General features: G+C 35.1%; 2 protein-coding genes across 2 annotated transcripts in view; one reads left to right on the top strand and one right to left on the bottom strand.

The window, feature by feature from the left end:
- The first annotated feature begins 9,790 nt into the window (after positions 1 to 9,790).
- On the top strand, positions 9,791 to 12,275 carry CCR4 (CRINKLY4 related 4). Its single transcript, XM_039028240.2, has one exon. The coding sequence runs from the start codon at positions 9,918 to 9,920 to the stop codon at positions 12,240 to 12,242; it is 2,325 nt and encodes a 774-aa protein (XP_038884168.1). The 5' UTR covers positions 9,791 to 9,917; the 3' UTR covers positions 12,243 to 12,275.
- A 936-nt stretch (positions 12,276 to 13,211) lies between these two features.
- MLH1 (MUTL-homolog 1) overlaps positions 13,212 to 25,499 on the bottom strand; it is a 29,305-nt gene continuing 17,017 nt past the window's right edge. The window contains exons 13-17 of the mRNA XM_039028791.2: positions 19,197 to 19,359; positions 18,931 to 19,092; positions 16,287 to 16,446; positions 14,271 to 14,437; positions 13,212 to 13,687 (exon numbers count right to left, since the gene is read on the bottom strand). Of these exons, the coding sequence (XP_038884719.1) occupies positions 13,643 to 13,687; positions 14,271 to 14,437; positions 16,287 to 16,446; positions 18,931 to 19,092; positions 19,197 to 19,359 (697 nt within the window). The 3' untranslated portion in view covers positions 13,212 to 13,642. The remainder of the gene's footprint in view (positions 13,688 to 14,270; positions 14,438 to 16,286; positions 16,447 to 18,930; positions 19,093 to 19,196; positions 19,360 to 25,499) is intronic.

Raw genomic sequence — 25,499 nt, 5'->3', positions numbered from 1 at the left:
ATATGAAGTCTAAATGATATAACTCAAAGAAACTATAGAGGTCATTTTTTTTTTTGTGTATTTATTATAATGTAATTTGAAGTAATTGTAGTGATTGAAGAGTCACACAGCGAGCAATATATATATGTTTATACTCTTATTTTGATATAACACACTTATTACGTTAAAAGTTTATATAACTAACATTGATTTTACAAATATATTTGAAACGACTTGTTTATTATATATAATGCTATCAAAATGATATTGGACTTGAAAGTAGTACAAATGCAAACAAAAAAATTGCTATGAAAAGTTGTGTACCATCCATAACTACACCTACCACGTGGTTTTAAATTGTTATATGTTCTTATAGTATTTTTTTACTGTTATAAAAAATGCTATTAAAAGTCATTCATCGTATTTTAATAATGTTATGTAAACTTTCTATAACATTAAATTTGTACAATAAAACATGACCATTTTATAACTTATTAATTGAAAAAATGCTATCGACTACGGCAGCATGCCTAAAAACGTTGTGCTTTATTTTTTATAGCAATTTTTGTTACTATAATAAATGCTATTAAAAAACAACCATAGTGTTTTTGCTAATACTATGAAAAGTTTCATAGCATTAAAATTATGCTATCAAAAAAGGACATTTTATAGCATTTTTTATAGCGTTGGAAAAACGCTATGAAAAGTCAGTGATTTTCAATAACATCGCCTATGACAGCGTCTCCAAAAATGCTATCAAAAGCCTACGATAGTGTTTTTTGCCTGCTATCATATATAATATTTATTGTAGTATATCTTGTAACCCTATAAATACAAATTATATATTTAATCATATAAGAGGTATTTTATTAACATTTAGACTGCATTAGTTCAATCCAATAAACTAAGCTCCAAAGTTATTTTATGTAACTTAAAACATGTATGTGGTTGACATACAGGTGGATCATGTTTACGTAATAACCTAAATGGTCTGTAGTAAATGGATAAAGATGGGTACCTTATCTTGGTGACACTACGAATACGATCTGCTTTGTAGTTGTTACAATTGTTGTAAAGTGCTATAAATGATTTGATCCTAATCGTTCATGTGAAGACATGTGAGCATGAGTATTCTATACAAAGGGTTTGTATAAGACTAGACAACTAAATAAATAGTCTCTCTATATAACACCATTACTAGAAGAGACTTACATTTCACTAGGATGACCATAAGTGACTTGACCTTAATCCTAATTGAGTTGTGAACTCTAGTTTATGAGGGCAATTATTTGATCTATATTGGTGAACTAGCTATGTTATCCGACTCAACAAGCTTACCATTTTGGAGATTTGTCTGAGTAAGGAGCTGGGAACACAACTACACAAGATGGAATACACTTTTTCCCGACCTTAGGAAAAATACATAAATTGCTCCCTTAATAGCTGATTACGGGTCTTGAATAATGAGTCCTCAACCTCTAATTGGCCAGAGAGATGTTAGTTTATAGTTTGACTATAAGCTGTTTGTTCATTAGAGAAATAAGTGGTACTTAAGGAGTTAGATGTAACAACAAGGGGTAAAACTGTAATTTGACCCAACTGTAGTTATGAGCAATTTGTGAAGGATCGACTCACTGTTGATTGGTTATATCCGTGGACACAGAAATATATCTGTAGTATGAAGAGTTCAACTATCTATCTTTAGTGAAGTGACCGGTAGTTAATGAACATTGATTAATTTAATTAAAGAATTTAATTAATTAACCTCATGTCATTAGAGCATTAATTTGTTGGCCCATAAGATCCACTTGTTAGCTCACTAAAGGATAGTAATGAGGAATGATTTGAATTGTTCAAATCACTTGAAGAAATGTTATATTAATGTGATTAATGTATAATATGGTTAATTATAGATGTGATCTATAATCCAAATTATGAAAGAGAGACATATTTGAATGAGGTTCAAATATTAAATTCGTGTGAATTCATGAAGAATTAATTAACGTTAATGTTGGAGAGGTGTATGCATATAAATATGTGATGTTTATATGTTAATTAATTAACTATATATTAAATTGGATTTAATATATGATTATTTAATTTGCATGTCAATTTATTAAATAAAGCTTACTTAATTAATTAGTTTAAAAAGAGTGGAAAGGGAAAAATTTGGAGAAGGGGGTTAACCTTTCTCTATATAAATATATCCTTATAGCTCATTTAGGGAAGATGGATTCATTTGTGCAAAAAGAACCCTAGCCTTTACCAAATTCCTCTCCACTCACCCAACAAATTCTCTTTACCTCTTCCTCTTCCAAGAGTTAGAGTTCACACATCTAAGCCTTGGAATCCTAGAGAATAATGAGGTTATTCTTATGGTGGTGTCTTTGATCATTGAGAAGGTGTTCGTGAGACAAGCAAGAGGAATATACGAGAAGATCGGGATTCAACAAAGGTGAGTTCCTTTTATCCATTTTTTCTTCATCTATAGCATGTTGATTTTGATGTTTTTCCTCTTTTCTTCATGTTTGAACTACTATATTTTGTTTCTATAAAATCGAATTTCGAATTGTAAGGCGATCTCACACTTCCCCGGGAATTCGATTCCCTTCATAAATGAGTGTTGATATATTACTAACACACTAATAATACACTTGAAAATAAGTTTTTTTATGAGTCATACTAATGTTATATTTTAAATGAATTTTTAATGAATGTCGATGGACTAATGATATATTAATAATATACTTGAAATTGTATTCTGAATGAGTGTTTGATACACTACTGATATTTTTGAATTACATGTTGAATGAGTATTAATGTACTATTGATAAACTAATTATATACCAATGAATTTTAAAATGAGTGTTGATTAACCAATACACTAATGATATACTTGAAATGAATTTTCAATGACTATTAATATGCTATTGATACATAAGTATTATATTTTAAATAATGAATTATGAATGGGTGTTGATGAACTACTAATATACCAATGGAATGTTTGATATTGTATTTTGAACGAATGATGATATACTATTGATACACTTAATGATATATTTGAAATACATTTTAAATTAGTATTAATATACAATTAAAATATCAATGTTATACTTATAATATGTTGATGGAACTTTGGTCATAGGGCGATGTTTTGGGTCGGTGCATGCGTGGAACATGCTCCATTAGTTATTTTGCTAGGCTTGACAACTGCATATAAATTTGAGCTTTGACATGAACTAATCGCTCTGTACTATTTTCTATTTTAGGTTATCAATAGTATATCACTCATGATCTAAATCCATTTTAAGTATTGTATTGGTGTATCAGTAGTATATCAATACTCATTCAAAATTCAATTTCAAGTATATATATTTTAGTGCATTAGTAGTTATAGTTAGACACTTATTCAAAATTCATCTAAAGTATAGATTACTTTATCAATATTGTATCAATGCTCATAGAAAACTAATTTCAAGCATATCATTAGTGTATTAGTAGTATATCAACATTTCTTCTAAATAAAATTTTAAGAATGACATTGGTGTTTATTACTATTATGTCAATATTAACTTAAAATTAATTTCGAGAATAAAACGTTAATATGTCATTAGTATATTAGTACTTTTTAAAAATAAATATGTTCAAGTATATCAATTATATATTAACCCATGTTCAAAATTCAATTTCAAATATAAAATTAGTATACCAAAAATTTTTCAATATTCGTTCAAAATAGTTACTAACATAACGGGTCAAACAATTATGAGCTAATTATAATGTACTAGAAAAATAATATTTTATAATAGACTAATAATAATTGATGTTTGATTATATATAATTAAATTCAACTTCACCCATCAGTTTAAACTTTTGGGTCAATCGGTGATTTAAGATGGTATCAGAGCCTTGGTCTAGGCCCAATTATCTCAATTGGTACGAGGCCTTTTGGGTGGCACCAAAAGCAAAGCCATGAGGGTTATGCCAAAAGTAGACAATATCATATCAATGTGGAGGTATGGGTCAATCGACGATTTAAGATGGTATTAGAGTAGGTGGTCCCAATAAAGATAAATTTGGAATAATAAAAATGGAAATCTATAAATTTGGAATAATAAAAATGGAAATCTACTTTCTATGTTTTTGCTATATTTACAAAATTTAAAAAAATATTGCTAAATTTTTAAATTTAAGAATGTTTTTTTTTTTCTTTTTTTACTATTCTAGCAAGAGCCCTTTAATTAAAATGTTGTTGTAAATTTGAGGATCACAATGACGTACAATGAGAACACAGATATGGAGAAAATATAATAAGATATGAAAATAAATAAACATAATCTATAAATAAATAAAATAAAATAAAATAACAAAATATGAAATAAGGAATTTCTCTAAAATCTTCACTTTCTTCAATATTCATGGATTTTGCCCAATGTGTATCTTCCAAAAACCACAAAATGTCATTATTAGGCAATTTGGCAAGTAAGAAGTGGATTATATGGACACTAATAATGTGTAATGTTGAGACACATGGACAACACTTTGGAAAATGAGGGCATGACACATAGTCAATGGACACTAAGCATGAGCATCTAATGAGGCATCTATTATCATAATATTTATAATACTTCACTTTATATGCCCATTATATATATGAAATATGTCTCGTTAAAACTTTACTTAGAAAAAAACCCAATGGGAAAAAATCATAGTGAAAGGAAAAAGGTACATATTTCATATAATTCATACTCCTAAAAAGTATATTTACTCCCGCTCTTGGAAACATCACTTGAGATCTCTGAGTCACTACATTCCAATGTTGTATACTAGTTTTTCAAAGATTGCGATAGATAAAGCTTTTGTAAATAAGTTTGTCAGGTTATCTATTGAACAAATTTGTTGTATAGTGATGTCGTCATTTTCTTCAAGATCATAAGTGTATAAAAGCTTTGGTGTAATATGTTTTATTCTATCTCCTTTAATATATCCTTCTTTAATTTGGGATATGCATGTTGTGTTGTCTTTGTATAATATTGTTGGAAGATTTTTATTAGAAGACAAACTACATGTTTCACGAATGTGCTAAGTCATTGACCTTAACTATATATATTTCCTACTAGTCTTGTGAATTACAAGAATTTCAGCATGATTTGAGCAAGTAGTCGTTATAATATGTTTCACTTACCACCACGATACAGAAGTTACTTCACATGTGAATAGATAACCTGTTTGAGATCTAGTTTTGTGTGGATTAGATAAATATTCAGAATCTGCATAACCAACTAGATCAAAATTTAATTTATTTGAATAAAACAAACTCATATCAATCGTTCCTCGGAGATAATGGAGTATATGTTTAATTTCGTTCCAATATTTTTTTGTTGGAGAAGAACTATCTCTTACTAATAAATTTACTAAAAATGCAACATCTGGTCTTATATTATTAGCAAGATATATAAGTGCACTAATTGCACTAAGATATGGTACTTTAGGACCAAGAAGGTCTTCATTATCATCTCGGGGTCGAAATATATCTTTCTTCACATCTAGTGTACGAACGCCCATTGGAATGTTCAACGGATGTGTTTTGTCCAAATAGAACGTTTTCAAACTTTTCCTATATAAATTGACTAGTGAACAAATATCCCAACTGCTAAATGCCCAATTTACAAGTCAAGGAAAAATTTTGTTCTTCCGAGATCTTTCATCTCAAATTCTTTCTTACGATATTCTATTGCCTTTGAAAGCTCTTCAAAAGTTCCAATTATATTTAAATCATTAACATATACAGTTATAATAGCAAATCCCGACTATGACTTCTTTATAAAAAGACGTGGACATATTGGAATGTTTTAATATCTTTCTTTCAACAAATATCCACTCAGGCAATTGTACCACATTCGTCTTGATTGTTTTAATCTATATATCGATCTTTGTAACTTTACTGAATATAATTTCTGGGAATTTGATTTAGATGTTTCAGGTACCTTAAATTCTTTCGAGATTCTCTTATAAGTATCATTATCAAGAAATCCATATAAATATGTCGTGACTACATCAATAAGTAGCATGTCCAGATTTTCATACACAGTCAGACCAATTAAATATCTTAATGTAATTACATCCACCACCGAAGAATAGGTCTCCTTATTATTTTCATTTGTATCAATATCAGGTCTTTTGTATCTTGTGACCACATTATTTTCATTTCTTTTCCTCATAAATATCTATTTGTATCCCACAGGTTTAACACCTTCTGGTGTTCGGACTACTAGTCCAAAAACCTAACAATTTGAAAGTGAGTTTAATTCTGCCTCGATTACTTCTTTCCACTAAAGCAAATATTTTTTATGTCGACATTCTTCAATAGATTTTGGTTTAGAATCCTCATTTTCATATATAATGTCAAGAGCAACATTATACGAAAAACTGTTGTCAATAACTATATGAGTTCGATTCTTTCCTGTCATGACATAGTTTATTGAAATCTCATTAGTGTATTTAGGTATTTCACCTTCCTCACCTAAGTCTTCTTGACTATTTATTTTTTTTCTTTGTTTGAGGATTTTTATCTTTGGAACCCACTGGTCTATCACACTTATGGCGTGTTTCGGACTCATTAATGACAACTTGTTGTGTTGAGATATCAATTTTTGATGGAATATTTACAAGTGGTATATGTGATTTAATTACTCTCTTTGCATCTATAAACGCATCTAGTAATTGATTTGCTATATTTTGCACATGAATTATCTTTCGAACTTCAAGTTCATATTGATTTGTACGGGGATCTAAATGAGACAATAACGATGCATTCCATGTAATTTCTTTTTCCAACTTCTTAATTCCTCCCCCTAATGTTGGAAAATTTGTCTCATTAAAATGACAATCAATAAATCGTGCAGTAAATGCATCACCCATCAGGGGTTCAAGATAATTGATAATTGATGGGGAATCATATCCAATATATATTCCTAACCTCCTTTGAGGACCCATCTTAATACATTGTGGTGGAGCAATTGGAACATATACTGCACATCCAAAAATTCTCATATGAGAAATGTTTGGCTCATGACCATAAGCTAATTGTAATGGTGACTACTTATGATAAGATACTGGTCTAGTTACATGCAAAATAGCATGTCCCCATACAGAAGTAAGAAACTTAGTTCTCATAAGCAATGATCTAGCAATTAACTACAGAAGTTTTATGAATGATTCTGCTAAACCATTTTGTGTATGAACATGAGCTATAGAATGTTCAACACTTATCCCAGTTGACATACAATAATTATCAAAAGCTTAGAAGGTATCACTAGCATTATCAAAACGAATGGTCTCTGATTATATAATCAGGAAATTGTACTCTTAACTTAATTGTTTGAGCAACTAATCTTGCAAATGCAAGATTTTGGATTGATAATAAGCACACATTTAATCATTTGCTGAATGCATCTATTAATACCACATAATATCTAAATGGTTCACTTAGTGGGTTAATAGGTCCACATATATCACCATGAGTTCGTTCTAAAAATATAGGTGATTCAGTCCCCACTTTAGCTGGTGATGGTCTAATTATCGATTTTCCTTGAGATCAAGCATCACATGATAATTCATTAAATTGAAGAATCTTCTGGCTCTTCAATGGATGTCCATTTGAAGACATTTGATGACTTAATTTGTCATGCCAAATTGTAAATATGTCTGGATTCAAGAACTTCAGGTTCATTGTTGCATATGTTTCAATTGCTCGTATATAAGTTTAATATAATCCAGAAGATAAAGCAGACAACTCTTCCAGTATACGTTTTTCATATGAGATAGTAGATATGATATAAAGATACTCTATATTATTCTTTCTATGAGTCTCAATATGATAACCATTACAACGTATATCTTGAAAACTAAGTAGATTTCTCTTTGATTGACTAGAGAACAATCCATTGCCAATTGTAAATTTTGTTCCTTTAGGCAAAATAATATTTACTTTTCCAAACCTTCAATCAAATTTGCAGAACCTAATTTTGTATTGACTTTTGCTTCTAACATTATCAGTTTGAAAAAATATTTTCTACTTGCAAGTATTGTACGCGTAGTTGCACTGTCTACCAGACACATCTTTTTTTACTCATTTTTTAGTCGTCCAACATATGAAAATGATCCAGGTTTCTTCATTAAAAGAAAATAATTACAACTAGAAAAACGACATTTGGAATATACAAAGGTTAACATCTACTAAGAGAAGAAAAAAAAAATATGGAGATGAATAAAAAACCAACATTAAATCTAAATATTTTCAAAGCCAAAGGAGACACTTGATGTTCCATCAATTCTGCCGATTTTTTCTTCAGGAAATTCAAAGAAATACGCCACATCCAAATTTTTCATATAGGATGGGTCACATATGTCATTATCTTGGTATGCAAAATTTGCTTCCACATTTTTCTCTTTTTCCTTTAGGAGGCTTGATAGAGATCAACTGAGTATTTTGGCGTACGACTGGTACGTGACCAATGCCCAGTCATTCCACATTAGAAGCATTTATTTTCAACACTTTTTGAACTTTTATCTTGTGGAGTTTTTCCTTTGTAATCATCATTTTGTGTGGTTCTTTTGAAATTTGAATGATTAGAACGATTTCCACGAAAAGAATAATTATTTCTTCCTCTGTCATAGTCACGACCTCGATCGTGGTCATAATCTTGACCACGATTATTAACATTCTCAGCATTCACTTCAGGGAATGGTGTTGTTCCAATTGGTCGACATTCATGATTGATCATTCATAACTCGTTATTCTGTTCGGCCACAAGAAGACAAGAAATTAGTTAACAATACTGTTTAAAACCTTTCTCTGGATATTGCTACTGCAAGAGCATATCTAAAATGTAGAAAAATGTCTTCTATAACATATTGATTTAAAGTTTTAGAGCCTCAAGTGCATCCATTTACGACGAACTTTAGGAAGAAAAATTATTTTCTAATGATCACATTTTTAAGGCATCCATGTGTATTTTGACATTAAGCACTAATGAAAATATAACTATTACCATAATATCAAATGTTACAATTCTTCTTTTGTAATATTTTTCATAGTAACACTATTACAAAAAATTATATTTAGATTAGAAATTTAATATATATCAAATATTTAAAACAACATCCAATTTATTAATTATAACAAAGAGAGAGAAAAACCAACATACCTTTGGGATCTACTTTTAGCGGAAAAAACAATAAGTGCTCGTGTTGATAACCTGTTGTAAATTTGAGGAGCACAACAACGCACAACGAGAACACGAATATGGAGAAAATATAATATAATAAATAAATTAACAAAATATGAAATAAAAAATTTCTCAAAAATCTACACTTTCTTCAAATTTTATGGACTTTGCCTAATGTGTATATTTTTCAAAACCCACCAAATGTCACTATATTTGGCAAGTATAAGATGGATTGCATGGAAAACACTAATAATGCTTAATGTTGAGACATGTGACAACACTTCGAAAAATAGAAGCATGTGAACAGTAATCATGAGCATCTAATAGACATCAATTATCATAATATTTATAATAAATATGAGATAATAATGAATAAGAAATGAATACATCTTTGACTTAGGAGTAATTTGAGGCCACACGTAGAAGTTTGACTGTGAGGAGTGAGTCTGAGCATATGTTCCTCAAATTCAATTAATTAATAATAATAAAACAATATTAAATTAAATAATTAATAATTTTGATTTTGAAAAAAATTATTATGAAATCTTCAAAACGACCGAGTCAGTGGTCTTCACTCCCAACCGCGTCCCCTTCTTCATATGACCTTTACAATATTTTGACTCTCAAACAAAAACTCAAAAACTTCCTTTTTTATCAAATCCTCTTCTTCATCCTCATGAAATTTCTAATTCCAATTCCATTTCCATGGATTCTTTCCCTATTTGTTCCTTCGTTCTCTTAATTTTCCCCTGTTTTTTCCTCTCTGTTTCTTCTTTATCTACTGTTTCCATTTCTGAAACTGCAAATCAGACTCTGGTTTGCAGTTTGAATGCTCGATTCTCTTTGAATTGTTCCAGTTTTCCTTCTGGGATTCAAATTCCCTTCAATCCCAATGATTCTTATTCTGCGATCGTTGCCGGAGATGGGTTTTTTTGTGGATTGAGAAATTTTCCGACCACCTCCCAATCCATCGTCGTTTGTTGGAGATTCTCTGTAAATGGAACAAACATGGTGACTAAAAGGGTTTACAATGGCCCAAATTTGAAGGAACTTCGAGCTGGAAATTCCCACATTTGTGGAGTTGTTAACGCTACCAAACAGCTTGAATGTTGGCAATGGCGGCAATTTGATCGGAATTTCACTTTTGATTTCTCGTCCATCGCTGTCGGTAGCGATTTCATTTGTGGGCTCTCTAACGCCGGTGAGATTCGTTGCAATGGAAGTGTGAATTCCACCGTTGCAGGCGGCGGAGGCGGTAGGTACAAGGCGGTCGCCGCCGGGTTCCGGCATGTGTGTGGGATTAATTTGAGGAATGAATTGGAGTGTTGGAACATGGTGGCCGGAGATATTCCGGCAGGGGAGTTTAAAACGTTGGCTTTGGGGGATAATCGGAGTTGTGCTCTCCGGTTGAATGGGACGGCGGTTTGTTGGGGTGAAAAGAATTTTACCTTACCGGAGAGGTTAACAGGGGAGTTTTTTACTGCGATTGAAGCCAAGAAAAATGTGTTCTGTGGAATTTTGAGAAGAAATTTCTCATTACTCTGTTGGGGAAATGAAATTTTTGATCAAAATTTGTTCTCTGTTTTCGATTCTGTTTCACCTGGTCCTTGTAGATCCCAATGCCCATGTGGCCCATTGCCTAACACACAACAATATTGTACTCAACCAGCCATGATTTGCAACCCTTGTAAAGACAGAGCTCTTCTTCCTCCGCCGCCGCCGCCGCCGCCGCCGTCCCCTGCCGCGCCGCCGCAGATTTGTCATCATTCCTCCTGCCGACGGTGGAATGGCAGAATGGTGGCTTTACTTGTAGTGGGCTGTGTTGGGAGCTTGTCTTTAGTATTAAGTTGTTCATTTTTTGTGTACAAATATTGTAAAAACAGAGTTTCTCGTGTTCATGATTCTGGCCCAATGGAGGATCCTCTCGGAACCAGTGGCGGCGGAGATGGCGGTGACCGCCGTGAGACGGTGGCGGGTAGGCCGGGAAATGGGAAGAGGGTTTTGGAGAAGAGATTGAGCCATTTGATTAGCTTGGGAAATGGAGGACAATTGGGGAAATTGGAGGATTTTCCTCTATCAACTCTTGTTGAAGCTACAAATAATTTCTCTGAAGAACATAAAATTGGAAGTGGAAGCTTTGGATCTGTTTATAGAGCTGTGTTGAATGATGGTCGTGAAGTAGCCATTAAAAGAGCTGAATTTTCAGCCATTTCTTCATCAGCTTGGGGGACAAAGAGACAAGAAGACAAAGACAATGCTTTCCTTAATGAACTCGAATCCTTGTCTCGCATTAACCACAAGAACCTCGTACGTCTTCTTGGATTCTTTGATGACACTCATGAAAGAGTGTTGGTGTATGAATTCATGAGCAATGGCACTCTCCATAACCACCTCCACAACCTCCCATCCTCCCCACTTGCCGCTTCTTGGGCTTGCCGCATTGCTGTTGCGCTCGATGCCGCTAGAGGGATCCAGTACCTCCACGACTATCTCTCGCCGCCAATCATCCACCGTGACATCAAGTCCTCAAACATCCTCCTCGATGACAAATGGACGGCTAAGGTTTCTGATTTTGGACTCTCGCTGATGGGCCCAGATGACGGTGCGTCACATCTATCGTTACGTGCAGCAGGAACAGTAGGGTATATGGATCCAGAATATTACCGATTACAACAGTTGACGACGAAGAGTGATGTGTATAGTTTTGGAGTGGTCTTGTTAGAATTGTTATCGGGATGTAAAGCAATACATAAGAATGAGAATGGAGTGCCTAGGAATGTGGTGGATGTGATGGTGCCTTACATTGTGAGAGATGAGATTCATAGGGTACTGGATAGGAAAGTGCCACCACCAACGCCATTTGAGATAGAGGCAGTGAAATATGTGGGATATTTGGCGGCTGATTGTGTCATTACAGAAGGAAGACATAGACCTTCAATGACGGATATTGTAAATTGTTTGGAGAGGGCTTTGGCTGCTTGTTTGGCTCCTACAACTCTCTCTAGATCTTCAACTGAGTCATCAATGTAAAGCATTTCTTCAAATGAAATTAAATTCATTCAACATTCTTTCTTTCTTTCTTTTAGTTTCTTTTTAAAAATTCTTCAACGAAATTATATGATACTGATAAATTGAGATGATTTTGATTTATTCCATCGATTAACACCTCGTTTGGTAACTATTTTGTTTTTAGTTTTTAATTTTTATTTTTAAAAATTAAGTCTATGGACATTATTTCTACCTCAAAATTTTCTTCTTTGTTATCTACTTTTACCAGTAGTTTGAAAAAACCAAACCGAATTTTGAGAACTAAAAAAAAATAGTTTTCAAATAGTTGTTTTTGTTTATGAAATTTGTCTAAGAATCCAACCACTGTATTCAAGAAAGATGTAAATCATTGTAAGAAAAGTAGATGAAATAAACTTAATTTTCAAAACCAAAAACCAAATGACTATCAAACAAGAACTAAATTTTCCCAAATTTCAATTTCCATCCAGGAAACTTGTTCCAATATTCTTGGGGGAAAGTGAAAAGATAGAGTTATATTTCAAATTTGAAAATTTAATTTTAGTTTAATCATAAAGAATAAAAACATATTCAAAGTTTTGCAAACTTTTAATTTGAATTTGAAAACTACCAAACCTGGTGTGAACTGAACTGAGCCTTGGAGAACTGAAGAAATTTCAAATTAAATAGACAGGATTGAATTTTAAAATACTTGGGAAGCTATTAAAACTCAAATTTAAACTTTGGTAGATAGATCAGAATAAGAATTTCCAAAATCACTTTCTTAATAAAAAGGAAATCATCTTGAATTGTGTAATAAGATCCAAATTGGATTCTATTGAAAATTAAACTCGTTTTAAGAAGAAAAACAAATTCAAATTAAACTCCGACTCTTTTCATATCTCAAGCTTTGCCAAATGGGAGAGAGTTAAGAAAACTAATTTACACCTCTTCTTTATATAAACCCATGAATATAAACTAACTTTTTCAATCTTTATATGAACCCATGAAAATTTTATTGAAGATAAAATACAGAATTTGATTTTGAGCATAAATTGTCACCCAAAATTCACCTACAAAAAGATTGCAAAACTGAATAACTTGTAGGTACTTTAGGATTTACAAGAACATCAAAGGCTGTTACATGCAAAATGGCAACTATACAAATTGCAGAAGAGCTACAAAAAGAAGACAAAAAAGAAACAATACTCAAGTACATCCTGGGATTACACCTTTTTTTTTGTAGTCTACTCCAATCACAAGAAAAAAAAAGAAGAGGGAAAAGAACTTGCCACGTAGCAAAATGTGGTTGGACAATTAAGTAGGTTGCACAAAGATAGATGTTGCCTGAGATGCACCTAAATATTTTTTTCAAAAAGAAACAGGCATGTTTCTAGAAGCAGCCCCATGTTGATCAAACTTCCTCAACATCTCTCAAAGATTTTGTAAAGTTTCTCCAATGATGCAATCTGTGAAAGTCAATTATAGCACATTTAATAAATACATAGACCACCAAGTTTTCAAAGCAAGCAAAAGCACACATTAAATGAGGTTTATGGTCAACAAATGAAACACTTGGCAGGTGGTTATAACAAAAAGTCTCAAAAGGATGGTCAATTAAATCCTGATATCCATTTAATCTCTACAGGTATTATTAGATGTGTGATTGACTTTGGTTTTCTTATTTCCGCCATTGAAACTATTTTCAAATTTCAAGCATGAAAAACAACGTTTGTCAACAAATTCAATGAAAAGAAAAGTCCTAATTTTTGGAACTTCCGTTGAAGATTTCTTTGAAAGCACAATTTATTTTTTAGTCAAGTGAGGGTATAGAGATTGAATCTTCAACATCGAGTAACTGTTGATTTGCACTCACTTTAGCTAGCACAATTAAAGTTTCCAAACCATGAAAACTTGCCAACTACCAAGCGTATCAATTTCAAGATCATTGTGATACAGGCATCAATGTTTTTCAACTTAACCTACATGGGATTCCTAGACCTCTAAATAGTAGGCGGACATCCCTTCGGGGGCAGTTTAAAGAGGACTTACCCGAACGAAAGTACCATTTTCGGCCAGAGAACGTGGAGGCTTGAAGAACAGCTTCATTGATGGAAAGAGTACATGTTGTATCGACCATTCACGTTGAGCCCATATAGTTTCTGCCTCTGATAGTAGTCCATGGTCAATTTCGTTATCCATTCCCACCTCATCATCACCTGTTGTTGTAAACATAGTAGGCACTCACAACACAACTCAAGACTTGAGGAGAAGAAAATTTCTCTTACTCAAACAAGAACTTGTATTTTTTGTAAATGACTTCACTCTACTTGACTTAAGGTGTGTTTGAAATATATTTTTAAGTGTTTAATTTTAAAAATAAGTAATTTTGGAATACATTAGAATGTTTGGTAATCACTCAAAATAGTTTTTCAAATGCATCTTAATCAATTTTTATCAAAAGTGTTTAAATAAAAATGACTTTTTTGAAAAACACATTTTTTTCTTAAATCAATCCAAACGGGTCCTTACACATAACAAATCTTACACATTTATACTAGTAGGAAAATACATCAAAAGACATCAATATTAAATATCAATACATAACTTCACCAATACATGAAAATGTTGTACTTAGTGATTCATGTATCCAACTATTCGTGTATGTAATTAAATGTAACTCGTGTATTTGAAAATGTGTATAGATAAATTTTAACCAGTGTTTTTTAAAGCTCAAGGCGCAATAAAGCAGGATACTCTTATGGGGAAGCGCAAGACGCAAAAAAAAAAAGGTACAAGCTTTTTTTTGTGAGGCATACTATATATAAGAGTACTACATTAAGAATACATAGTTGAAGCGGTGAATCAGGATACTTAGTGATTCATGTATCCAACTATTCGTGTATGTAATTAAATGTAACTCGTGTATTTGAAAATGTGTATAGATAAATTTTAACCAGTGTTTTTTAAAGCTCAAGGTGCAATAAAGCAGGATACTCTTATGGGGAAGCGCAAGACGCAAAAAAAAAAAGGTACAAGCTTTTTTTTTGTGAGGCATACTATATATAAGAGTACTACATTAAGAATACATAGTTGAAGCGGTGAAAAAAGAGACCCCTAAATACAAGAAATTTTGCATTTAGACTTAGTAAATTTGATTCATCTAGTTAATAATAAAGGAAAACCCCTAATTTTTTCTATTTTTTAATTAATTAAAAAAAAAAACCCTAAGGCACAAGGTTTTGAACCTTGAGGCTTCACAAAAGGCACCCGCCTGAGGCGCTTCTTATCTTGTGAGCCTCGCCTTTTTGAGGTGAGCACTAGACCTGTGCCTTGAGCCTAGGCGGGTTCCCAGAGGACTGATTTTAACACCAGTAAATGCATCCTAAATCATCATCAAAACTGTTTTGTATGCAGAAGGAAATAGCATTAGATAAGCGAAAGTACAGCACTATTGATCAGCAGGCGTTGAGCCTACAGAAATTTCACTTAAAAAACAGCCCCAATGCCCTGCAATCTGCATCCTTAGCTCGCGAGGAAGTCATGTTTAGGTGTTCCAAAGTAGCATCGTGATTTCAAACCACATTCGTGTTGAAACAAGTGAAGGAAAAGGCTTGATTTAATAGCCAGGAACATTGACCGTTTGCTAAAGAAATGCATTTTAAACTCGAATATCCAGGATGAGGAAGGTTAGGAAAAACAAGAGAGTCTAAAACAAGAGAGTCTAAGTGATACATACTGAATTGATAGTCAAACATGCTCAAAAAGGCAAACAAAAATAGAATATAAGTGCTTTCTGCTTGTAAACATGGAAGAGAAAAGTAGCACAAGCAAGACCCAAGCAAAAACTGTTCTCACAAACTCAACCTGCTAGTTGTTCAGGTGTGACCTTAGTAGGTCGAGGTCATTGATAGATCGACGAGGATTAAGAGAACCCATTGAAGCTCAGATTGTAAAATACGGAAGAGATTAGAATAAATAATAGTTTGTAACGTAGACATCAATCTCTAGAATAAAATAATATTGGAAAACAAATAATCAAGGTATCAATATTGGAAAAGCAGTTACCTATATTTTCATCTTCAGAATTCCCGAATGGTTTTATCCTTTTATAGAACTGCAAGCCGTCACCTGATGGATTGGGCAGCAAGGGAGGATGCATAGCATAGAAATTCCCGATGGCAGCTGAAATCGACTGGAGACAAATTTTCTCATCCTCCCAATCAATCTACAAATTATAAGTACAATGAGGTATATGGGATAAAAGCTAAAGCAGATAATTTGTTCCTCAAAGATGTATTGAATTGAGAATCATTGCTTGATTGGTTTTTGAATTCCAGAAAATGGACTGTTTGTTTCTAGAATTCTAGAGAAATGAGGATGTCTAAGGGCACGGACAACTTTGTTATAAACATATATTTGTATAATATACATTATTTTTATGCATTAAAATAACTGATTCTAAAACTTTGTTTCAGATTACCATGCACTTCGGTCAAAATGTCATAGATAGATTTATATTAACTTATCAATTTTCTAGATCATTTAGGCCCCGTTTGGAAACCATTTAGTTTTTGGCTTTTAGTTTTTAAAATTAAGCCTATAAACATCCCTACCACCTCTAAATTTCTTGCTTTATATCTACTTTTTACCAATATTTTCAAAAACCAAGTTGAATTTTAGAAGCTAAAAAAATATTTTTTAAAAACTTGTTTTTGTTTTTTAAAATTTAGCTAAGAATTCAACTTATTGGACTAAAGAAAGATGCAAACCATTATAAGAAAATGAGAGGAAATAGAAGCAAGTTTCAAAAACTAAAAATCAAAAATGAAATTGTTACCAAATGGAACCTTATTACTTAACAAAATAAACTCTATAGCTCAAAAATGCTTCTGCATTTATGTGTATTTCACTTCTACAAGGTTCATGAACAGTTCAGAACATGCAAAACAAATGTCGGACTCATATTCACCTTGCTCAACTGATGTATGACACATATCTATCATGCATGCTTTGCAAGTGTCCAGCATGCTACTTGGATAGAATTAGAAATATAATTAGGCATTAAGGATATAAAAAGAGTTAGTTCGGGAAGTTGAATATGGTGATTTGTTATAAGTAGAGTGAAAAATGATTGAGGTAAGCAATTTTTTTCTTATATGAGAAACTGATGGAGGTAAGCAATTGGGTTTAGTGAGGGGAGGTGCCAAGGACCAAATTTCTCTGATTCCTATCACACGCTTTAGCCCAAAAAGAAGATCAATGGAACTTTATCAAGGACCAAATCTCAAAATAGAAGCCAGCTACTTTAAACAATCTCTCTTATAGGCAGAAACTGCCAAAACTGGATTAAAACCTCTCTGTTGATACAATATTTAAGGGGTGTTTGGAGCGCCGAATTGAGTTATGAAATCTGGAGTTAATATGTTGGAGTTAGAAAGTCTGTGTTTAGAGTGTATAATTGTGAAAATGGAGTTCCTCAATAAATGCACAAAAGAGAGCAAGAAGGGAAGATAAAATTTCTTGATAAATGTGCAAACTTCAATAGTCAACACTACTGAAGTTAGCGGAGTTGGCTTATTTAACCCCGACTTATGAAGTCAATGGGCCAAACACCTTCTAAATGTCAAACCAAAAGCTTATCATGCACACCAGCCTGAAAGAAAACCCAACCAAATGTTCTGCAAGCACACTTCCATGTAAATGTCTCGACCATGTGCTCTCCAGGCTTTTTCTTTTTTAGGGATGAATTGGAGCGACGAATGGCTGGCCGAATCTCAGTGGATCGTGCTCTCCAGGTTTTTTGAAGACACAGCCAAAGTAAAGTTGAAAATCCCATCTTATGACCTAGAATTGATCTGAATAAAGTGATTTTTACCTCATAAATAATTCATTAATCATCTTTTCATAAACTTCGAGGGAAAATCCATCACAAGTTCTTCAAAGGAAAAGAAATGTCACTACCGTCATTAAAAAGTGCATCAGACCAAAATTCGTGCTGATCTAAACTACTAATATGATGTTAATGTTGTCATTAAGATCAGATCTTTCTTCCTCCAAAGTGGAGCTACTTTTTTCCATGATGACTAGATCAAACCAAAAGGCAAAGGGTCACGCACCTTTAAAATGGAAGCATTCCCAATAGCTTCATTTCACCTAAAAAGAAGAGTCTCTCTTTGAACTCTCAACCATCTTCTAGCCAAAATCCTCATTAGAGGCACTATTCAAATTGCTTCCTTTAATGTCGTTGGATAAGGGTCAATGGAAATACCTTTGCACGATCTTCTACTATAAACAATTGGAAAGGCCTGAATATAAAATTTTCCTGAATTGTTCTCCGGAAAATGAGATTTAAAGTTCTTCAAGCCAAACCTCCAATTTTTTCTTTATTATGCAAAGCAGCAGCATTAAATTCCATAACTAAGTGTTTTTAATGCACAATAAACCTATTAACGGGTACAAGACCGTCACCAATCGGGGAATTAATGTGCTTTTGGGTTCTTACAGTGTAAGCATGTAATTTCTTTTGTGTTGGGGGGAAATTTTGAAGTATAAGTTTGTACCAAGCGACCAATTTACAAATAGAAAATTAGTAAATTATTTAACCACATTTATCCCCAAATGAATGCTTAAAAAATTCCAAGCATCATAGACAAATGAATAGTTGAAACCATGACCAGAAGGATAAGGAAACAATGAATTTAGAACTTACATCATTAGCCAAAGAAAGCATAAACTCAGGAACACGGTCCATATCAGGTGTGTATTGATCGAGTACAACTGGAAGTTTAGCCAAATTCCCATTTCTGTCAATATGTATGCAGAAAAACTCCTCCAGCATCTCAGCTTTCAACTTGAGCAGTTTTGTACTCGTCTAAGAAGCAGTGGCAGTATTAGCTATATAAAACAAGAAGCTATAACGGAAGAAAACACTATTTTATGCCTTCAAAGGATATATCAGAGAGGAGACCACGTTACCTCAGCTACCTTCTCATTAAAATCATCATTCTCACACTCTGAATTCGCATTTTCCTCCTTCAGTGCCAAAATAAATAACTCGTACAGAGGGGCTGGGTTGCTTAATTGTATGGCATTAAAATGAGCAAATCGACGTAAAACTTGCTGGTACATGAGTTCTTTGCTACAAAATACAATGGAGAGAGAAAGTAAAAGGGTAGGTCACAAAACAAGCATATCAAAGCTATCAAACATCAAGCACCTTGTACATACATGGAGATACAGTGGCCAGTTTCCATATCTCATCTCCTCGTGGTTTATCCTTTTTTTTTCCTTTCTTTTTCTTTTCTTTTCTTTTCTTTTTTTTTTTTTTTACAGATTTATTACTGATGAAAATAAAAGAAGGAGAAAAGAACACACAACTAATTTACGTAGAAAACCCTAGGCCAGGGAGAAAAAACCACGATCAAAACTTATTATTAAGTTGTACAAAAATACAGAAAGACTGCTCAAATAAATAGACAGACAGGAAGCCCTAGGTCGATAAGAGAATTACAAATAAACCCCTAAGGCAAATCAATCCTTTTTCGACACTCCCCCTCAAGTTGGGGCGTGATCAGACCCAACTTGCTGATACAGTAATCAAAACTCTGTCTTAACAACCCCTTTGTAAGGACATCTACAATCTGCTAATTTGAAGGGATGTAGGGAATACATATGCTCCCATTGTCCAGTCTTTCTTCAATGAAATGTCTATCAATATCGACGTATTTGGTTCTATCGTGCTGGACCGGATTGTTGGTAATACTTATTGCTGCTTTATTGTCGCAGAACAATTTCATTGGAAGCTTACTATCTTGTCGAAGATCTGTTAATACTTTCTTCAACCAGATTTCTTCACATATCCCCAAACTCATGGCCCTGTACTCGGCTTCTGCATTACTCCTGGCAACCACTCCCTATTTCTTACTTCTCCAAGTGACCAGATTGTTCCAGACAAAAGTGCAATACTCAGACAGACTTTCTATCAACAGCAGATCTAGCCCAGTCCAAATTTGTATATGCTTCTATACCACATTTACTAGATTTCCTGAACAGAAGACCTTTACCAGGAGTGCGCTTTAGATACCGTAGGATGCGTTCAACGGCTATCATATGTTTCTCATAGGGAGCTTACATGAACTGACTAACAACACTCACGGCATACGATATATCAGGTCTCATGTGAGATAAATATATCAACTTCCCGACTAATCGTTGTTATCACTCTTTACTAACAGGGGCTCCATTATTAACATTACTCAGTTTGGAATTATACTCTGCAGGGGTGTCTACAGGTTTACACCCAGTCATTCCTGTTTCTTTGAGGAAATCTAGAGTATATTTTCGTTATGAGACAAAGATACCTTCTTTCGATCGAGCCACCTCCATCCCAAGGAAGTATCGCAATTTTCCCAGATCTTTAATTTCAAATTCTTCAGCCATCTTTGTTTTAAGTCTCATAATTTCATCAGTATCATCATCGGTCAGAACAATGTCATCTACATACACAATAAGTACTAAGGTCTTTCCTGAACTCGACTTTTTTGTAAACAACGTGTGGTCTGAGTGCCCCTGATCATACCCCTATGCTTTACAAATGTGGTGAATCTATCAAACCAAGCTCTTGGAGACTATTTCAACCCATACAGTGACTTCTTCAATCTACAAACCCGATGGTTAAACTGGTGTTCGAAGCCAGGTGGAGGGCTCATATAGACTTCTTCTTCGAGTTCTCCATTAAGAAACGCATTCTTCACATCCAATTAGTGCAAAGGCCAATCTTTATTAACAGTAACAGATAACAGTACCCGGATCGTATTGAGTTTGACCACAGGAGAGAATGTCTCAGAGTAATCAATACCAAAGGTCTGGTTAAAGCCTTTGGCTACCAGTCTCGCCTTGTATCTGTCAATCAAGCCATCAGATTTGTACTTGACAGTAAAAACCCATTTACATCCAACCGTCTTGTGCCCCTCAGGAAGAGCAACCTGTTCCCATGTCCCATTTTTCTCTAGAACTCTCATTTCTTCTATAACTACAGCCTTCCACTCGGGAGTTTCCATGGCAACTTGTATATTATTTGGAACCATCACCGAATCTAAATTGGTAGTAAGAGCCTTGAACTCCGGAGATAGGTTACTATATGTCATGTAACTATGCATAGGGAACTTTGTACATGACCTAGTCCCTTTTCTCAAGGCAATTGGAAGATCGAGAGACACATCACGATTTTCCTCTATTCCAAGTTTCTTACTGCAACTAGCCATCTGATCTATGGATCTTTCTTTAGAAGGACTTCCCACACAATCACCTTCCCTTCCACTATTCTCGTTTGCTGGAGTTATTTCCTCAGTGTTGTCTTTTCCATCAGTTTCTCCATCCTCAATTCCCTCTATTTTCTCATCATTTGCATCAATTTCCTCTATTTTCTCATCATTTGCATCAATCTCTATATCTCTGTCCACTTTACAATTATTAGTCTCAACACAATCATCAATATCACAAACAGGGATATTCATACCTAGAACTGAGACCGAGTCAGACTCATGAACTGGAGCCGGAGAAGCGACAGGCGGCACTGTTTCCTTCCTGAGATTCTTCTTGTAGTAAGTTATCCAAGGGACTTGATTAGTGGGAAGAACGGGACTAGGGAGAACAGGGCTAGGATGTTCAGGTTCAGCCGACACCTCTAGGGGAATGGAGTACGTGGACCAGTTAGCCTCTTCACTAGGACTCTCCCCCTGAAGAGGACTAACGGGAAAGAAAGGCTGATCCTCGAGAAAGGTGACGTCCATAAACACAAAGTACTTTCGAGACGAGGGATGATAACACTTGTACCCACGTTGATGGAGAGGGTACCCAACAAAGACACATTTCTGGGCACGAGAAGTGAATTTCGTACTACTAGGACCAAGGGTATGGACAAAGACAACACATCCAAACACCCGCAGAGGTACGGCAGGAATTAAATGGGTGTTGGGATACGATTCTTTGAAAAAGTCGAGGGGAGTATGAAAGGATAAGACACGGGAAGGCATGTGGTTGATAAGGTGGGTTGCAGTGAGGATAGCATCGCCCCACAGATAGGAAGGAAGAGAGGTAGATATCATAGGGGAACGAGTGGCCTCTATTAGATGCCTATTTTTCCTCTCGGCTACTCCGTTTTGCTGGGGAGTATAGACACACGAGCTTTGATGGATAATTCCTTTAGATACCAAGAAGTCCCTAAACGAGTTATTAATGAATTCACACCCGCTGTCACTCCGTAAAATGGCAATTTTTGTGTTGAACTGGGTTTCTACGGTCGCATAAAATTGTTGGAAAACAGAGGACACCTCAGACTTATCGGTCAAAAGGAAGACCCAGGTCAGTCTGGTGTGATCGTCAATAAAGGTGACGAACCACCGTTTGCCTGTAGAGTTAGTGGTTGGTGAGGGACCCTAAACATCACTGTGGATAAAACTGAACAGTTTGGACGGCTTGTAAGGTTGAGAGTGAAACGAAACACGACTTTGTTTAGCCCGGATACACATATCGCACTGTAAGAATGATAAATTAATATTATGAAATATATGCGGAAAAAGATACTTCATATATTGAAAATTGGGATGTCCCAGACGGTAATGCCATAACATAAAATCGGTCTCAACAGTAGAGAAATTCAAAGAAATAAAACTAGTCCTATAACCATCCTTAAAGGAAGTTTCATCAGTCAGGAAATAGAGCCCCCCCTATCGTGCCGGGTAGTGCTAATCGTCGTTCCCGAGTTCAGATCCTGAAACAAAACAATGTCGGGTGAGAAAACAATTTGACAGTTCAAGTCCCTTGTAATTTTACTAACAGATAGTAAGTTATACGAAATTTTAGGAACATGCAGCACATCACGCAATATTAGACCCTCAAACGGAGAAAGATGTCCTTTCCCTGCGACAGGGGCAAAGGACCCATATGCGATTCTAATCTTTTCATTTCTGGCACTCGGGTGATATGATATAAAATGATCAGAAGACCCGGTCAGATGATCTATTGCTCCAGAGTCCACGATCCAGAGTCATTTACCATTAATGCTAATAAAACCAAAGGATTGAGTCGTATCTGAGTGCGCAATTGCACTGACCCCAATAGCACTTAAGTTACTCTGACCGTCAGCTTGAGGCGGAGTCGAGGTCTTGTCATTCGCTGAGTCGCTGACCAGAGCCCGTCCAGGACCAGCCTTGTCCTGTGACTGACGTCATTTGTAATTTGGAGGTTTTCCATATAGCTTCCAACACTGGTCTTTCGTGTGCCATGGTTTTTTGCAATGCTCACAGACAGGTGGAGGTTTCTTGTCGCTGTCAGATCTAGATGACTTGGTGGCAAAAGTAGTAGCCTTAGTAGATGTAACTATTGAAATATTCATGGCCCTAGACCTGTCTTCTTCGAGGCATATTTCAGAGCACACCTCCATCAGTGACGGTGTAGGACGTTGGCCCAAGATCCTACTGCAAACACCGTCAAATTTCGGATTTAACCTAGCCAGAAAATCATACACTCGATCAGCTTCCTCAATTTTGGAATACTACATCCCATCATGTGTACATTTCCAGATAATCTCACGGCATAAGTCCATTTCTTGCCATAATAAGGACAATTTGTTGAAGTATGACGTTACGTCCATAGCTCCTTGCTTACATTCATGGACTTGTTTGCGTAAGGTATAAAGGCGGGATGCATTCTGCTTCTTCGAATACAACTGTTGTACTGCATCCCAGATGTCTTGGGCAGCCACCATATAAAGTAACGGTCTGCCAATTTGAGGTTCCATGCTACTCACCAGAACTGATCGTAGCAATGAATCTTCTGCTCTCCAGATACGTTCGTGGGGACTGTCGGGTTCAGGTTTGGCTATCTCCCCAGTTAGATAGCCAAATTTCTGTCTTCCTTCCAGAACCATTCTGATGGATTGCAACCAAGAGAAATAATTTTCACCATTCAACTTTTCTCCAATAATAATTCCTGCAGTGTCCTATTGATCCAGATAATAAATTTGTAGCAGGTAAAGAATGGAAAGAGTTTACCGGGTTCTCGGAGCATAGCTATAAATTGGACGACTCCGGTTGAATACTTTTCGAGTTTGTACCAAGAACTGACCCAAAATCCACGAGTTGTTGCTGAAGGAAAAGAAATCTTGTTTTAATCTCATCAGAACACGCCCCATTCACACCTACCAGAGAGTTCGCCGGAAATGCGACCGAACCGACGTCACTGCAGTCAGAGAGGACCAGTCGATCTACCGCCGGAGGTTGCTAGTCAGAGAACCCACTAATGAGGCCGCGGCTAGTCGAGCCAGAAAAGTCGCCGCGGCTTCGAACCCTAGGGCTGTCAACCGATCTGGTGAAGATTACTGGATTCGCGGTGAGATCTCGTCTGGTTTGCGCGAAGGCTACTAGGAGATCGACCAGCCTGTTGTGCGCGAAGGCTGCTGGGAGATCGACCGATCTGGTCGCCGTCGACTGTTCTAGATTTGCGAAAGGTTGGGTTGCAACTAGATCTGTTCGTCGAACATCATCTGCACCTGGGAGATCGACGGATCCACGGCTGAAGTGTGGCTGGGCATTACTCAGATCTGGACACCGATTCTCCTTGGTTGGGCGCGACCCGATCTGTCCGTCGATGGATTGGGTTGTCGTTCCGGCGGCACTCATTTGTTGAAGAAGGCGAGGTAACGCAGTCTCTAGGTATTGTTGGACAGCTTCCTTAATCGTGTCAGCTATCTCAAAATTGGTCGTCGAATGAGACTCATCAATGGTGGCTAGGGTTTCGTCGCCTTGCTCTGATACCATGATGAAAATAAAAGAAGAAGAAGAAGGAGAAAAGAACACACGACTAATTTACGTGGAAAACCCTAGGCCAGGGAGAAAAAACCACAATCAAAACTTATTATTAAGTTATACAGAAATACAGAAAGACTGCTCAAATAAATAGACAGACAGGAAGCCCTAGGCCCATAAAAGAATTACAAAAAAAACCCTAGGGCAAACCAACCATTTTTCGACAATTAATGTATCCAAAATTAGGATTCTTCAACTCATTACAGGCTCCAACATCTTGACCATTCTTTTTGGCTTCCAAACAGATTTCCCTGACTTGTCCCACTAATTTGGCCTATAAACCCAACCCAAGATATTTTAAAAGTTAAGCTTGGCGTGGTTCTCTAGGGAAAAACTACTAGTTAATTCCCAACACAGCCTAACAAGCTTCATATAAGGCCCCTAGTTAGAGAAATAGTAGGATTATTAGTAG

Source organism: Benincasa hispida, chromosome 4, assembly GCF_027475165.1.
Source record: "Benincasa hispida cultivar pf3 chromosome 4, pf3_genome.v1.1, whole genome shotgun sequence".
In the NCBI taxonomy this organism is placed as follows: Eukaryota; Viridiplantae; Streptophyta; class Magnoliopsida; order Cucurbitales; family Cucurbitaceae; genus Benincasa; species Benincasa hispida.
Note: the sequence above shows the minus strand (reverse complement) of the source record. Positions and strands in the feature narration are given on the sequence as shown.